Genomic DNA, 17943 nt, shown 5'->3' on the forward strand with positions numbered 1-17943 from the left:
ACAGTACGAACTAAACCAGTTCTCACGTCACAAAAAAAAACAAGCCAGCTATTTTTCCCCAATTTATCATTCATGTCTGCACAAGTTTTAGTAGCTCAGATTGTACAGGGTACATCTGTTAATGCAAAGAATCTCTCTCTCTCTTCAACCCATCCTCATAGCTTAGGCCTTTGAAGGAAGTCTTTTATGGCAGGAATCTTATTCTACTGCCATTTAATAATACTAACTAGTACCTATTGAGAAAAAAATACATTCTCACTGGCAGAAACCAAGAAAAACTGAGACAAGAAGGGGGAGTTGTCAGATGATGTCTCATTTACCAAAGCAGTAGGTCTCCCTTGGCTAATTCCCAGGTAGCCACATTGCACAAACACTCTGATCCTCTCATTGGTTAGGCAAGATGGGGGAGCATCACCACCTTGCAACCTGACTATTATAATCTTCAGTAACAGCTACTTCTGCTGCCTCTTCCCGTGGCCACTGGTGAGCTCTCTGCTCCCGCAGCAGTCGCCGCTCCTCTCGCCTCTTTAGCCGGTTCTTCTGGTGCTCCTCTTGCTTGGAGTACTGGAAGCGCTGCAGGAACAGGTCCTTTGCGTATTCATACAGCTGGACGTCCAAGAAATTCAGCTCCTCTATCCGCCGCCGCACGTCCTCGCCGATGTCCACGTTCGAGGCCCGCGTGACGTTGAACTGGGTGAAGGGGGAAATGAATTTTAGGTTGAATGTCCTCTCAAAGAGATACTGTGTTTTCCTCTGAAATTCCGTCAGCCCGAAGAAGGCCATGTTTTTCAGATTGTTCTTGGCGCTTTGGAGAAGAATCATGTTTCTCTCACTCTCATTCATGAAAGTCAGGTTGTAGCACCCCACCAGGCTGAGGTCGGCCAGCATGCGCACCTGGCGGTTGCTAGCCAGGTTGTAGCTGCAATCCATGAATTCCTGTAAGCTGACTCCAGACCAGTCGTCTCCCTCGTAACAGGTGGGCAGCTCGTCTGGTGTTGGGCTTCTTCCATCGCACATATGAAGGGAAGTTTTCCACGTCGCACCCCTCTGGACGTGTTTCCATTCACTCAAGTACCGTGACACTGGATCCCTCAGCATGGTGATGTAATAGAAATTCCTGAAACATATAATTAAACACGGTTTTAGGATTTCAGTAGATTTTCCTATTTATTCTCCAATAAAACTATTACCCAACGCTGGCACCACATCCTTCACTTTTTCCAGTGCAATGTAGGCACTACAGGTGACTCTTTCTGAGACAGCAAAATCTTCATAAATATTGTGAATAAAATACAAGGTAAATTGGGAAAGAGAGAGAGATATGAAAGGAAATAAGCAGTTATCAGAGAAACAGAATTACTTTGACCTATCAGGTGTTCAGTGATAGTTACTTTACATAGAAACCAATTAACTGAAGTGTGCTCCCCTCCACATTGAACTATTAACCATCAGCAATATCAGAAACTGTGTGAAAAGTGATTGTAATAATCCTGCCCCTTCTCTTCTGGTCTGAGACATGCACGTCTCACAAGATGCAGGGGTTGATAATCCCTACAGCACTCAGACACAACCTAAGAAAATCTTAAGCAATTTCATGTGGACGGTGTAAGTGCTAAAAATAACACCATGTGGAAGAATGGCATGAGCCACCTACTTAAGAAAAACCCTATCATTAAGTGGGTTGGAGTGAAGATAATAAGAGACCAAAAATCCATTAATACAACTTAATTTTAGACAAGTGCTTGATTGAAATTAGTTATAATCCTGTAGTACAAAAGCTTTTGTTGGTGTAAGGATTGTTATTATTCAATCTCACCTGTCAAGAATACAAAAGAGACACCAAGATATATTGATCTGAAATAGAGAAAATAACTACAGATCTCACATTGTCAGTTCATCTTTTTTGCTATTAAATTCAGTTTGTATGTCTTATTTATGGCAATCTGAAAGGCACTGCAATTAAATATGTATCAAGGAAACTTTCGTAGATTAAGGTTTTTTTAACTGAGGGATGTTTTACTCAATAATAACTCATCTGAGTTATAAGGTGATGTCATAAACACAAAGCAAAACTGAAATACTTATGATTTCTCTCAGCTAGAATAACCAGAAGAAGATTCATGACTAAAATTAACACATGATCTGGTATAAAAATAGGCTCGTGAGTTTGCATGACTCATCATACTGCAAACTACACATTAATAAATCATGAACCCTAAGATTTCTTAAGAAAAGTCTGATCTCAGTACTTTTTATTCAGCCTGGAGAAGGATGAAGAGAGGAAGCAGAGCAGAGAAGGATGAAGGAAGTAAGCAGGAAGCAAGCTTGCTGAAGACAAGATACCTGTAAACAAACCAACGCATTGGCAACGTCATCTCATACAAGAACTAAATCCAGGAAAATAAAAAAAAAATCTCAAAAATTTTAACACCCTCCAAGACAATTACTTTACTTTCTCAGGTATCACCCACTTCCCGCCACTAAAGATTCACCAATTCCATGAACCTTAGGTTAACCATAAAAATATTTATTTCCCTGCATACTGCTAAATATGCAGATATATTTCCCAGTGCAGGCAAAGCAAAGGGCAACAGGTCTGAATACTTCATTTGTATTCATTCTGGATTTTCCATCTACAAGACCTATAATATACTTTCCAGAATAAGGTTATGAGACCAAACTATGGACTATGTTCTGCTGCAGGGTAATTTCCTGAGCTACTCTCTAATGGAAACAGCTGTTTCAATACTTATTTCACAGGAGAAGCTTTACAGGTGGAAGGATTTAAACTAGGGAATGTCATGGATGTATTTTCACTATCAATCGCACTGGAAGCCAAGATTTCTATCAGCATCAGATGATGCTTTGAAGGATGATATTTCCAGAATCATTTGGAGCTTGGGTCTTCTGACTGCTTCTTACACATAGCCATATTGCACATCAGCTGTTTTGGTCCCCTTCAGTTCTTTACACCACCCACATCAACAGGGAACCCAAGAATCCCACAACCCTTCATAGACAGGTATTTCTAAAATCTCTCTTCTCCTGCAGAGCAGGAAGTACCAGAAATCCTCCTGTGTACTCTGCAGGATTGTTCCACTATGAAAAAGCAGTGGGCACTTGAGGCACAGCTTTCTCTTCTCAGATTGGATGCTTATCTCATCTTGGGTCCACACTGCATGTACGAGAGCACATTAAGAACTACTTTCCATTTTACAGGGAAAAAAGGGGATGCATTTCACAAGTGCTGTGCAGATAAAACAGCCCAACTTTCAAACACCCATCAGCTCTGAGCTGCTGTTGCAACATCCAGCAGGCACTGATAGGGTTGTGACCAAAACCGGCTGAAACTCCAAGGGAACAAAGATGGAAAAAAATAGACAAAGACTCAGAGGCAGTTGCAAACATCTACATCAACAAAGATGGGACATTGGCTTAGTCCTTGTATTGCTGCCCCTCCTCTCTTCAGAAAACTTTGGATGTTAACAAGCGGTAACAGACAGATTTTAAACTTGTTCTTGACAGTTATTTATACCTCTAATAATAGTTCTGTTCTTCCTCACCCATCTCCAGCAGTCCCAGTCAGGTATGACTCAGAGCAACAACAATTAACAAAAATACCTCCTTTGCATCAATCATTTCCCTTTCATCCCTGGATATGTAAATGTGTTTGATGTGCAATAAACAGGAGTACAAAGCAAATGCATGGAAATGAGAGCAGTACATCTTTGGTTAACATCTGCACCTTCCCTTCTGCATACCAAGCCTGCTGCTGCTCCTCCTTGTGAGTACCTAACTTCTGCAGCTCTTTCACTGCCCAGATAAATCTGCTGCTGGATTCTGCAGCTTCCAGAGAGTTGCCTTCTTGTATTATCCATTGAATGGCTTCTTCATCGGGCATACAAACTTTAACAGCAGCTTGACACACATTTAGTTTCTGAGGAGCTGATAACTTACACTGCATTCACTGTTTACAATCCTCTGATTAACCTTCTGGCTTTGACCCTCTGTCACCCTTTTAATCAATCTGAGCTTGGAAGACCTTAAGATTTCTTCCACCTGGACACTGGCCAGATGACACTGCTACATGCTGCCCCCGGACTGGGGGAATGCTACACTGAACTTGCGCACAAAGTTTTCTTTCAGGGAAAAGTGTGTCTCCAGAATAATGATACAAGTAAACACACTAAGGCCCTGCACATTTGTTTCAGTTGGAAAATTATATAAATTATAGAATTATCTTAGGAAATTGTTTTCAAATTGTTTTCAAATGTTGACATTAATGGAATAATTATAGAAGCATTTTGGAGCCCTCAGTGCCTCATACACAAGCATTCAATCACACTGGGAATAGCCAAGGAGTCAGCTCATAATAAAGACAAGAAGCAGGTTAAAAATACAAAACAGGATATGGCCTTTCTTCACTGTTCAGTGAAATAGCATAAAGTTAGCTAAACACTGAATATGCCTGAGCTACTCTGAATACAGATGACCACTTCTTCTTGTTGGTGTAAATGATCCTCTTGCATCATCCATGCTCACACTTATGGCTGTGTTGAACTCAATGGCTACCCACTGTGGGAAATACTGAGCAAAGAATTATGTAATGACTCCTGTTACCCTGTTTGTCAAAGCAAACTCATCACAGACTTCTTGGATTCATTTTTATAGACTCTCATCATCGATTGCTGAAACTACTACCACAGATACCCTCAGTGCTTAAAGGCTAGCCAAGAAGAATATGCTGGTATGTCAGGGAGAAGACATTTTTAGAAAATACTCCAAATTAATTAAAACCCATACAAGTTATATCTATATAATATAATTATGTAACCAATATCTGTATCAGCATGTGCATGTGTGTGTGTGTAAAAATTTACACTGCAATCTGGCCATAATCTGCATTTGTCAATGACAGAAAAATGACAGAAAATGCATGTGTGTGTTTGCCAGTGTATCTTTTGACTGTCTCTACAAACACATACACATGTAAGACCAGTCTAGATTTCATTTCAAACACCAGCCCACTAGTTGCAGTGTCAGTTCTTCCTGAAAGGAAACTTTATGCAGCTTCCCCAGATTAAGCAATCTCCTTTTGAGCATGATGTACTGAAACGAATGGATTATTGAAGTTGTCACTATGGGATAGTTGATTCTTTGGGCAAGTGATGGTCACGCCAAGGGCCTGATGATCCATGCAAGAGCTCAAGCAAGCACCAGTGTGAAGTGTGGGCTGCACACTATTGTTTACACTGGAATTATGAAGTACTTGGTAATTCCTAAGGCTCTAGTCCTACTTGCATGAAATCCAATCTCTTCATTAGCATTAGGCAAAGAAAACCTTTAATTAAAAGAACAGATAAAATGAGCTTCTACTTATAATCAAAGAACATGTATTTCTTCCACATTATAAGGTATTTTAATATAAATACTCTAATCTTACATTAATCCTTCAATAGTATTGCTCCAGTTTATAAATTAATTTCAGAGGAGCAGTCTGCTATAAGCAGAGGTGATCCCAAACCAGAGCATTTTGCTTCCTCTATCACCATGGAGCAGATGTCCCAGCTGAGGGAGATTTACTAAATACGTGAAGGATCACTGCACACTGAGAACAGAAACATCCTGTAGGGCCTCCTGGGGAAGAAGGATGAATGGCATCTTCATAAAAGGAGAACAGTGTGCTCATGGCAGTGGATGCAGAGACAGAAGAGTGTTTGAGGTGGAGAGGAAGAGTCACCAGAGAATATTTTGGAAAACACTAGCAGACAGAAGAAAGAAAAACCCAAGTGACTGAAAAAATCCAGATGCATCATAAAACTATCCACATTCTGCTTCTTCCTGGTAGAAAGGAAAATAAAAGCCCTGGTCAAGTTTATGTCCCAAGTGGAGATAAGAAGATAGAAGCTTTAATTGTGGAAGTGAGTGTGCTCCTGAGGAAAGGTCTAAAATACCCACCAAAAGCCATCCTGTCAGCACACTTCTGCTACCAATGGAGCTTGTGGCAAGATGAAGGCTTAAGAAGGATCAGCATTATGTGAACAAAAGCCTCATACTCTCATACTTCCCAGTTTTATCCTAAAGCCCAAATTCTCACAGGCAGTAACAGATTTAGCCCACAGTCAGTAACCTCTCTTTGGGCGAAGTATTGTCAGTATGGGTAATGGTGAAAGGAAGAGGGTAAACAAATGAAACAAAGGTAAGTATAATGCAGCACATGTACAATTAGGGAATAAGAACATGCAACAGGAATGATGGGGGAAGGCAGAAAGCAAAGAAACATTGTCAGGCTGATCTGAACTGGTCAAAGTCAGTGAAATGCAGATGCATAAGGTCAAGGCTGGCAGCATTTCTGTGCAGAGTATCTCTGCATCCGTGATGTGTTTAATTTACAGACAAACTGCCCAAAATAACAAGAACAGACTGCATGCTTATCCAGAACAATGGCACTGTAACGAAAATCTATGAAATGGTGCACAAAATATATGCATGTCCATCTGTCTGCAGGAAACATCACAGAGCTTATCCACCAAGCCAGACTGATAAACCCTAGCTGTCCCACAAACTTTGGCAAAGATGATGCAGCAGGAGCACATAGGCTTCTTAAGCTTAGTGTCTCTCACAGGATGCTAGACACTGTGATGGAATGGTTTTCTAAGAAATCCTTTACATAAATTTGTGAGCTTAATACTATTATCTGTCCTTTCAGGTTTTCATGGGTTTCTTTACAAGACTATTACCGAAAGAACAGCCACCACCATTAAGAAGTGAAGGTTTATCTACTCACATCACAGGCATCACCGGCTCAGCATGTAGCAAAAGTGCTTAATTAGTTGTTTTCTCAGAGGATCTGAGCACTCACCACTTCTGCAGTTTTCATCTGGCATGACGAGCACTTTACTTAAAACAGTGACTGTAAAATTCCATAGACACTCCCCATTAAAGGAAAACTTAGCAGAGTTAAATAAAAGAAAAATTAAAAAAAAAGCCCAACTTAATTTTGAGGTATAAAACTACAAAATTTTAGCTGTGTCTCATTATTCCTTTGAGATTTTGTCCCATGGCTCTGAATCCAACTAGAATAAAAACTGGCCATTGTTTCCTAGTTGGCCACAAGTCTCTGTGGCCTTAAACTTACCCTTTTCATTACCTCAGTGGCAGAAAGAGCAGCTAAATCCATACAACATGCCTGCTCAGAGAAGGGACTGGATGCTGCTTTCAGGGTAGGACAGCTAATTGCAGTGGTCCACATATGAGCTATGCATCGAGGCAAGCTCTGACACCAGCAGGGAGCTGCTCAGCACGGGCAGTGAGGTGTGGCTGGCCATGGCAGGGGCCACCTCTGGCATGAGCTGCATCCCTTAAGAGGCTCCCTCTGCATCACAGCGTGTACCTTGGCCACAGAGGGAGATAAATTGCTGACCTGGAGGTGTCTGTGTTGTACAGGTGTCTCTGTCTGCAAGGTGAGCCCTGCACTTGGAGCCAAAGGGTCCTTGCCTGAAGGGACGTATTCACAGAATGCAAAGTTCAGGCCAACATCAAAACCTAACCACTAACATAACATTTTGTAATGAGGGAGAAATAACCACAGAGAACCTCAATTTCACAACTCTTTGTACCTATAATACATCTACCAGTCACAGTATAATATCTCTTTCTAAACATGCTTATAGAGTTGGAACATTTCCCAAAATAAAACAAAGTTTTTAGGCAAGTTCTGTATTGTTTCATACAAATCTCCAATTCAGCGCTTAGAAAAGCAGTCCATTATAACGTTGTTGTCCTTGCTGATACATCAGTATATCAGTGTGACAGAGGGAGGGCTGGGAGTCAGACAGCTGGGATTGTGTGTCTGGCTCTGGTAAGAAAAGGTGGTCACTTGGGAAGCAATTTGTGGTGACACAGAATGTTACAGGCAAGAGAAATGTAGTGATGGGGCACCGGGAAGCACTTAAGAAATGTGAAATCTTATTTCCTTGCATGTTAGGAGGAATACTCCCTGTCACTAACTTCAGTTTCTTTTACAGTAATTCACTGCTTTCATCACAAAACTCTGAATTTTTCTGTTTAGATATTGCAAGCCCTTGTTCTTTAAAAATATCCTCTGAAATATCTGATTAAATTCTGTATCCATGCCATCAGGAAAGTTTTATAGCACTGTTTTTTGGTTTTCTTTTTTTTGCACGGTTTTGATCAGAAGATTAGTGTCCTACACCTGATTAAAGAATGACAGATGACAAGGAGTGTCTTTAGAGATCATTCACTCTTTGACATCAAACAAATTTCAACAGTAGTGATTTAGGGTAATCCAGAAGGGTAAAAGAAAGGGAGTGAACTTTTGGCAACACAAATGCTACACATACAACATTAGGAATTTTTCCACCTAAAGAGTTCAATTTTTCTTGATGTGAAGCTAGAACAAATTCAATAATGGCATAGATCTATGCAAAGATAGGAAAAGAATGAGATATTAGGTAAAGTATTTTAACATAGCACTGGTTCACAGATTCATATAATACAGAAAAAAGATTAGTTTCAAAATCCAGCACTACATCTGTACTGAAAACAAATGGTAAAAACTGCATTTGTGGAGACTAATTTTTTTTTTCTTAAATACTTCAGGAATGAAGACAGCTGGCCTCGGACTAGGCAAAATGACAGTTTATTTTTTAAATATTCTCTGCTTTTAAACTTCGGACATGTGATTTTGTACTTTTTTAAAGTACAAAATGTGATTTTGTACTTTTTTAAAATGAATAATCATGACAATAATAATCACATTCTTGACATATTACATTGCCACAAGACCTTCAAAATTATCAGTGAAAGTCCTACTGCTGCAAAAGGATAGTGGGAGTGCTGAGAATTTTTTTCTTGACTTAGGAGAATTTAAGTTTGTGAGGATACAGACTTTAATGAGGTATTTCAAAGAAGTGTCTAAGACATTAGGTGGAGATCAAACAGCAGCCTTTCAGCACCTAAGAAGAGGCCAGTGAGAAGATAAAGCGAGGCTTCTCACTCTTGTGCATGGCGGGATAACTAATGAGGGACAATAGTCATAAACTGAAAAAGGTGAGAATAAAAAGAAACCAATTTTCATTATCAGAATAATTAAGCATTGGAAAGTTTTGTCAGTAGGAGCTCTGCATCCTCCACCCTCTGAGATTTTGGAGATCCAACTGGACAGAGCTCTGAGCAACCCCAACTATGCTCAGTGGTGGCTTTGCTTTGAGCAGGAGGTTGGACTTCTCCTGAAATCACTTCCCAGCCCTGGGGCTCTGGGATTCTGAATGACAGCAGAAAGTCTGCTGTCACCAAATGTACAGTCCTGTCAGACAACACAGCAAACATGAACCAACCTGACAACTAAATTATCCCCCTCTCCCTTGTTCTTTCCCGGCCACCCTGGGAACAGTACAGAGGATTTTTAGTCTCTTTCAAGAGATTGTGGGGTTTTTTAATAAGATTTTAACTAGGACTATAACACTCCAAATCAGCACATCCTGCATTGTTGAGCAGCTTCATGAGTACTTATTTCAATGACATTCAATATAGTCTCCAGAAACTGGACAGGACAGTGCAGCCACTACATGTCCCTAAAGAAATGAATTCTGTTCACAAGTATCAAGTCTGGATCTTGAGCAGCTCCTAGGCTAATGAAATGATGCAGTTACCCATGGTTTTAATCCCAGTATTTTAGAAAATGCACATGAATAGCATATGAGTATGTGTGAGCTCTCTGAGCTAATATAGGTTTTTCCTGTGTGTTGCCTTCAGGATTTAGGCATACATTTTCAAACACAGAGCATAAAATTGGGCATTTTACTCTATATTTAAACATATAGAGAAGCTCAGCCTCACTGTCAGTGAAGAAAATAGAGACTAGTATGAGCAGATATGAAAAAGTTTGTTGATTTATTTAGGAAAAAAGCTCTCAGAGACATCACAGTGCCCTACCTACTCTGCCAGCACAGATAACAGCACTCAATTATCCCTTTCCTAACCACTTTTGAAATATCCTTTTCATGCCATTGCTCCTACTGAAAATATCTTGTGAAGGTTGCTTCTTACAGTTAGGAACACAAGTCTTACTCCCAGACAAAACCTGGTCTTTGTCTACTTAGATCCAGTTGTTCTTGAGTTAACAATGCAAATACATAAAGGAGATTTATAAATGTAACATCAGAGAAGGAGAAATAGCATTTAAGCTGAGGATCAGAGAGCAATCACACCTCTCAACTTTCAATTTACAAAGCTGAAACTACTTTTTATTGTCTCCTCTGATAAGAAAAGTCCTAAGTGACCAAACTGCAGCCCCCAAAACCCTTGGGTCATGCTTAGATCCTTTTACTGAGTTTTCCAACATCTCAGCTTTTCATGCTAGCTTTTGATAGGGGGCTTACAGAAGTAAGGAGCTCCTGAGATTTGTTCCAGGTTTTGATCATCATAGCAGTCCTTTCCTGGCATTTGAACTTGCACACTTCAAATTTCACTATACATGGCTAGAATTGAACAAATTTCACACGAGGCTTTAGAGGTGCCTTGTACAATAAACATTTCTTACCTCCACTGGCAATGTACTCTCTGATACACCCTCACATCGCATTTTGGTTTTTTGTGGGGCCACATGACTGGAAACTCATCCTCACTATGTCAGAGTAGTCACTGGCTCAGATGGTCCCTGCCCACAGCCTTTGATGGTCTTTAAGGTCCCTTCCAACCCAAACCATTCTGTGATTCTATGAATATGAAGACTCCCCATTTTGGCTGGTAAGCACTCAGTTGATAGAGGATGGCTGTTTCTGCCAGCTTCAATGCATGAACCATGCACTTTGCACTACCAAACTTCATTTCCCCTATTTTTATTAAATCCTCAATGTCATTACGCGAATTTCATTAATATACTCAAGCTTTTAGAGCCAGCATCATTAATGGAAACATGAAACAGGGTCAGAGTTAAGACTAGCCCTGTGGAAATTCATGCATAACTAACTTTCCCTTAAGTTCCTCTTTCAGCACATCCTGTTTTGTTACCAGCTTCTTGTTCACCAGAAAATTCTTATGCTCAGCCTTATGCTTTCTGCCTTGTATAATAACTTTGCACATGTTGGTCAATCAAATACTTTATTGAAGGTAAATTTCCATTCTGCTATCAGAGATGATGCTGGATTTACATGCCACAGCCAGAGGATGGTGGCCCCAGCTTTGGTGCTGCATTCTCTGTGAGAACACAGAGGTTGGCTAAAGATGGGGAAATGGCAGTTTGTTTCAGAGTGAAGTGATCTGGAATAGAAATGTGTAGATGAGGTGATCTGGTGGAAAAACAAACAAGCTTGATACAAATTGTAAATCATTTCTTGATGAGACACAAATCCAACAAGTTCCCTCCAGTGATTTTTGCTCTTTGCCTAAATAATATCAAGCTCAGTTGTTCTAAGTATTCCTTAAATTGCTGAAAAGAGTGAAGTAGCAAGAACCTTGCTGAAAGAAATACAAATACAAAATGCAGTAATAATTCAAACAATGAGAATTGCATTGTTCTATCGAGCACACACACAAAACAACCCTTGTACCTCTTAAGAAACAGGGTGTGAGCACACACAGGAGGAAGTACTAATCAAAAGCCATAGATGTGCAGGGTCTTACAAGAGTCTTTAAAGGTATGCAAGGCATTTGTGCTGGGGAAATGAAAAATCTTCTGTGGAGAGGTCTGGGAAAGGAGGAGTCTATTGCTCACATCACCCCCATTCTATCTACTGTGCACAGATCATTGCTGTGTCTCAAAAGAACCATGTAAATCTGAGGTACACGTGATCTCTTTACTCAAAATTGTTGTTTCTTTTCTCTCTGCTTTGCTAGGCCACTGCACAGAAGGGAACATGAAATAAGGATGCATTTGCACTGCTGTCCTACCCACCTCCTCCCTGAGCTGCCTCTAGCCCCAGCCTGGGGAGGAAGCTCTGAATTGCCTTTCTCAGGAGGATGTTACAAGTACAGAGGAAACGAGCCAAGGGGATGGAAAAGAAAGGTGATGACAGACAGGGGCCAAGAGAAGAGCAAACTTGAAGACAGTGCTGCACAAGGGACCTGCAGTTTGAGTTCGTTTTGCCAATATAGCCTCAGAGGGTTACAGAAACCTGTTTGGGAAGAGAGTCTCCTGAAGAAGTCTGATACCTATAGTCATGGGTAACAGCTTAGCATAACAGAATTCATAAAATATCCCTCATGCACAGAGGACAAACCACAAAACCTTCCTCACAACCAGCAGCTGCCAAAAAGGTAAGAGGAAGTCCCTGTTTCAGGAGGAGTCTCATGGGGTCACTGCCTGGGTGACCAAGCACTCCTCCAGCTCCAGTGCAAAAAGGTGGGGACACAGAACTCCTGCCTATCCAATAACTTAAACAACATAAGGCCTTTCATAATGGTTCTAAAGGAAAAAAAATCCCTGCATACTTTCATGCAGAATTATGAGAGATCTGTTATCACAAGGGTCCTGGCTGCCTGCAGGAATACACTTGGTTGGTAAAATTCAGTTTCAAAGAGCCCCTCAAAAAACAAATCAAATGTAGCCAGATCCTTAAAACTTCTGACATTTACATTTCTTCAGTCATTTTTATTAGGTCTAAAACAAAGTAAAATTAGTTATTTTAAATGCAACTACAATGCTTATTTTCATGCTCTTCCTGTTTTTTGAAGGAGTTGTTGCCATCCCATTTTATTCTCTGGCTAGGTAAAACTTGCAGCACCAGCATCACCAGTGTTCCTTTGTAACTGGCTTCACTGGAAACCAGTTTTTGCCACAAGTGTAACCAGGCTCCCTCCCCAGCTGAGCTTTCTCTGATTTCCAACTAAGAGCTCAGTTGTAGGCACTCTTTTCCAAGTCTGGAATGCTCAGATAAAAGTTCTGCAGGATTTTTCACTGCAATGCATTTTGAATCAGTGCAGTAATTCTGCTCAATTAATAAAGTAATTAACAATAAAAAGGGCTCAGTAATTGAAATCCCTTTGAAAGTACACTATTCTCTCTAAACTTTGCCTCAAATCTTCATTAATTCTGACGTCAAGCAAAATGACCATAAATTATAAATGATCATCACAAAATCTAGGCATCACAATAATTTTCTTGTCCTACATGCTGAGTTTTTAAAGCCTCCCATATGGTAAACAACATGACAACATAGATATGAAAGAATTTCAGGTGATTTTACTAATGAATATATTATAAGAGAAATGTTCCCTCTTCATACATTGAAATAGTTCACAAAACCTATGGAAATTACCCAGCTGTAAAACAAAAATGCTATTTATTTTTCCCCTAAAATTCCTCTTTTTCTAATGCAACTGCATGATTTTACCTGTAAGCCAATAAACAAGAAGATGACAGTGTATTTCAATTGAATACTTACATGACAGACTGCTGACTTTTCCATTTTTCACTTTGTGTTTTACTAAAATACTTCATAGCATCTGAGCAAACCCAGAAATATTTGGTATGAGTATATAACTCTAAGAAAACCCAGAAATGTTTGGTATTAATAATATAATTCAAATATAAGCAAAATTGCCATTTTCCTTCTCCATTGATTTAATAGGCATCTTGGTAGAGATATAAATATATATACACACATACAAACATAAAATCTCCACAAGGGGGCCATCTAATCTTCCCCAAATCTTCACAAAAGCTTAACTTGCTTTCCAAAAAGTAATGTCATAAAGCTTTTGTCTACAGATATTATAGTATCTTAGGAAAAAAGCTTTTTACCAACTGGAAGTGACTTTGTGACACAATTTCACACAACAAAACCTGTAGTTTGAAATGGAATCACCTTTTATGCACAAATCCCACTATATACTTGGCATGCAAAGAACTTTGATCAAGCTTTTCCAAGTTCACTATTTTCAATATTCAGGCAAAATGAGACTTTTACACACACAGAGACACAGAGCCAGCTCACATGCTATGGTGAGGCAGCCTCCAGGATGCAGCCTGGTTCTGTGTTATATTGGAATTTGTAGGCAAAGCCCACAGTGAGGGATCACGAGTGATTTCAGCCCTGTAACAATGCATCCCCTAGGCACCACAGTTAAGGTACAAATGGTATTAAAGTTATTTGCACTGTCCTCTCAACTCTCTGCAGATATGAAAAACAAATCTTGTTTGTCATTCCTTGTTATCTGCTTTAATATTCTAAATGTCTTACAGACACAACGTTATAAGTCCTCATCTTCTTAACTCAGCTGTAGCTCTGTGATGTTTTTATTATTTACCATACCTTTGACCTTGGAATACCTAGAAGAAATGGGACTATCTCCTTCTTCTGACCTCAACTCTTAATTAATCAGGCTTAGTCACACATGCCAGGCTGTGGACTGCATGCACCATCAGTTGTGGATGTCATGCTCTGAGAAAGAAGCTAATAAGATGAAATAAAAAAGTCTAGGCTTCTAAACAACTTCTATGAAGGATTCTTTACTTTTCAGGAAAACTAGATAGAGATTATATTAATTCAGTCCTGCAGATACAGCACAAACCCATCAATCTGCTAACTCAATCAAAAGAATCTCTCCACCCCGATGTGCAGCACAAGCTTTGAGCAAAGTTTCCATCATTTCTCAGTGATAGTGCTGTATGATACTGTCACATCTAACCCATGTCCATGACAGAGTTCAGGCTGCTCCAAAACTTGTGCATTCACACAAAATAAAACTCCCAAGAACCTGATGGGTCTCCATAAGAATACTGGCTCAAGCAAGTCATCATGGATGCCTGTGGCTCTGTAACTTTCCTCTGAAATGGACAAATCCTAATCAATGAAGCACATCTGTACAGTGGCAAAAAAACACTTCCCAGTCCCTTCAGGCCATGAAATGATGACTTGAAGCATGACATTTGATTAGCCTTATTATCTCAACTCATTTATACATAAATGTTTTCAGGGGCCATGAAGCCATCCAGCCTTTATTAAAATCCAGCCACATTCTCTGATGTTCCCTTCTCTTCCTTCTTCCTTTTTGCCAATAAAACCACAGAGAAATGTATTTTTTTAATTTTCTTTCTTTTTTTTAACTGTGGGTTATCATCTTTGCAATTTTATTATTGTCAAATAACCTTCTCCTCATACATAAGTGCAGCAGACTGTTGCCATACATGCTCACATATGCAAACAGGTCAGGTTTTCTAGTCTTTCCCCACAGAGATATTTGACATTGAGACTCAACATGATCTACATCTTTCTGAACTAAAGGCCAGGGGAATTGTGTGTGGGACTTCACTTCCAAAACTATTTCTCATGGAAATTAATGAAAATCTGTGCAGATGCTGAATGTGAATTCAGGCAGCAGACAAAGCCTATCTGAAATTGAACTTAAGGTCTAGAAATACCTAATGGTAAGCATGTTTATCTTTAGATTTCTTCCTGCCCTTTGAAGAGTCAGAGTGCTCTTCAGGTCACCAACTTTTATTGCTCTAAAAGGAGTGGGATGATGACAGGGTTATGAAAACTATTTCAGCATAAACAAGGAGCAAAATTGCTGATGTGTATCCTAAGTAACACAAAGATTTGAACATGAAACATTCATTAGGATTTCTTTAAAGATTCTGTAAATTGCTTTCTGTTTCATATGGAGTATTACTGCCAATAAAAGTATATAAGCAATGCAAACAGGAAAGAAAATTCAGGTTAGATATCATCAAGAATATTTTTCTACAGTTTTAATGACTTCAATATTTCTGTCTTTTATCTAATAGAGATTACATAGTCTGGGTCAATCTTATTTGTGATACATATATTGAATATTACATAATTTAACATCAATTAACACCTGTGAATTTAAAAAAGAAATCTCATCAGAGCTGAGTAACTGAAGATGTGCTACCTTCCTAGAAAAATTAGCTAAATAAGAGAAAAGGTTGCAAACGAATCTGGTTTTAGTTAGTTTTTTTTTTTTAATTTGGAGATGTTCCTTTTCAATGGGCTTTTCCCAAAGCAATGTTTTTGTTTATAATTGTATAATTTTTAATATATGGTAAAACGGTATTTCCCAGTAGTCTCACCAAGTGCTGTTTAGCACTTATATCCCTGCTCTTCCTCTGGGGATAGAAGCCACTCTATGGTCAGGCTAAAGAACAGCCCTGCCTGGATGAAAAGGAAGTTTGCATGCACACAGACCTTTATTCATGACACTTTAATTTGGTCCATGGCCTTAATAAATACACCAGCATTAAACCACGACTCTAAAAATAACTCCCTTCAGAAATTTTTTCGTGTTGTTCCCAGTTACACTGCTTTTTCTACAAGGAACAATAACTAGTGCAGGCTGGGTTTTATCATTGAAAACCCACACTTCCTAGCTTCTCTCTCTTTCTTTGGCACCACTTTGTTTCTTTTTTCCTCTATCTCTGCTCTTCGTTTTCCCTCATTATTTGTGTCCTCACACAGCAGTAGCATAACTTTATACCTGACAAAGCTGCAGAGGAAATGGAGTAATTCCATGTACCACAGGCTGTTGGGCTGATACAGAAGAAATTCAGCCTTCTCCGAGCTAAGTTGAAGTTTAAGCCCATTTGGTCCTGCACCAGGTTTCTCTGTACAGGGAGCTGGCTGCAGGGAAAACATGAGTGGCAGTGGGGTGGTGTCACTCAAAGCCCCTGTCAGCCAGAGCTGTGCTGCTGCTTGTCGGGGTGGGCACAGGGGCTTGCAGCTGGCTCAGGAGGGCAGCCTGAAAGCTGCAGTATGCGGGACAGCTCTCACCTGGAAGTGTGTTAGTTTAGCTATGTGGCTGCTTCCCCACAAGCCATTTTCACAAAGCCCTCATCTGTGCCCTTCCTCTACAAGCTAGTTTTTTACATTGAGATTTTTTAAATTTTAGCTCTTTGAAACTGGAACTGCCTCATTTTTGCATCAGACAGACAGATTCTCTGAGGGCTCAGTTTAGATCCCTGTGCATCAGGTATATTACTGTTAATTCAGGCTTCCTTAACAAATCTGAGAGCCAAAAATTATTTTGAAAACCTTGGTATGCAGTCTTCTCCCTTCTGCAGGTTTACCCCTGTTATTTAGAGTTATATATTGGCATAACCCTCTCATTCAGCATATGGCAAGTTGCATCAGTGTAACTTTCAATGCCAGTTATCCTAAGGCAGTTATAATACTATAGTATTGCAATTGGACTTTGTTATTTTAACCTAGCCTGGACTTAGCTTTGCTTCCTAAAAAGGCTTTAAGGCAATAATGTTCTATAAAAATAGCTGAATTAAAAGTATCATATTAAAAAGCCATAGAAGAAGCTACTTGACATGTCAGATAAACCCACCAACAGCTATTAAATACGGAGAAATCTTCAATAAGCAAGAAATTCTCAAGCCTTGACTTTTTCAACCAGGGGAGTATATCCAGGGGTATCATCACTACATGCTTGCCTTGTTCTTATCCTCCTTGGAAACTCCATTTTTGGAGGCGAGGTGTTAGGTTAGATGGACCCTTGGTCTGACTCAGCTTAGCCATCCCTGTGCTACTTCAAGCCACCCACATAATCATACTTCGTACTTTTTTCCCTGACATTGATGAGAGAAGTATCTCATGTTGATGAGTTAAGTCAAAGCAAAAAAAAAAAAAAAAAAAAAAAAAAAAAAAAATTTAAAAAATCTGTACTGTTTTAGTCATATGCATAAGGAAGAATCTGGATGTCATGCTTGCCATAGAAAATGTTCTCTCACCTTCAATAAGAAATCTGTTTTCTATTTTCTTAAAAATGGATGTGGGTGTTACAAATGGCAGTTCTTTACCGTTTTTAAAAATGAATGCTTTCCATTCATTTAAGAAGAGACTATCAGAAAATATATTATTACCAAGGGCTGGTAGGAGGCAACATCAAACAGCATGTCAGCTCTGAAAGAGAAATGAGCCATGGAAACAGGCTGAATGCAGGAGCCGACCGCTG

At 39.5% G+C, this 17943-nt stretch overlaps 1 protein-coding gene across 1 annotated transcript in view; it reads right to left on the reverse strand.

Annotated features, from left to right (window-relative positions):
• Nucleotides 1–330: 330 nt before the first annotated feature.
• The window catches only part of HS6ST3 (heparan sulfate 6-O-sulfotransferase 3), a 274554-nt gene continuing 256941 nt past the window's right edge, over nucleotides 331–17943 (reverse strand). The window contains exon 3 of the mRNA XM_030951793.1: nucleotides 331–1117. Within this exon, the coding sequence (XP_030807653.1) occupies nucleotides 412–1117 (706 nt within the window). The 3' untranslated portion in view covers nucleotides 331–411. The remainder of the gene's footprint in view (nucleotides 1118–17943) is intronic.

Source organism: Camarhynchus parvulus, chromosome 1 (genome assembly GCF_901933205.1).
Source record: "Camarhynchus parvulus chromosome 1, STF_HiC, whole genome shotgun sequence".
NCBI lineage: Eukaryota > Metazoa > Chordata > Aves > Passeriformes > Thraupidae > Camarhynchus > Camarhynchus parvulus.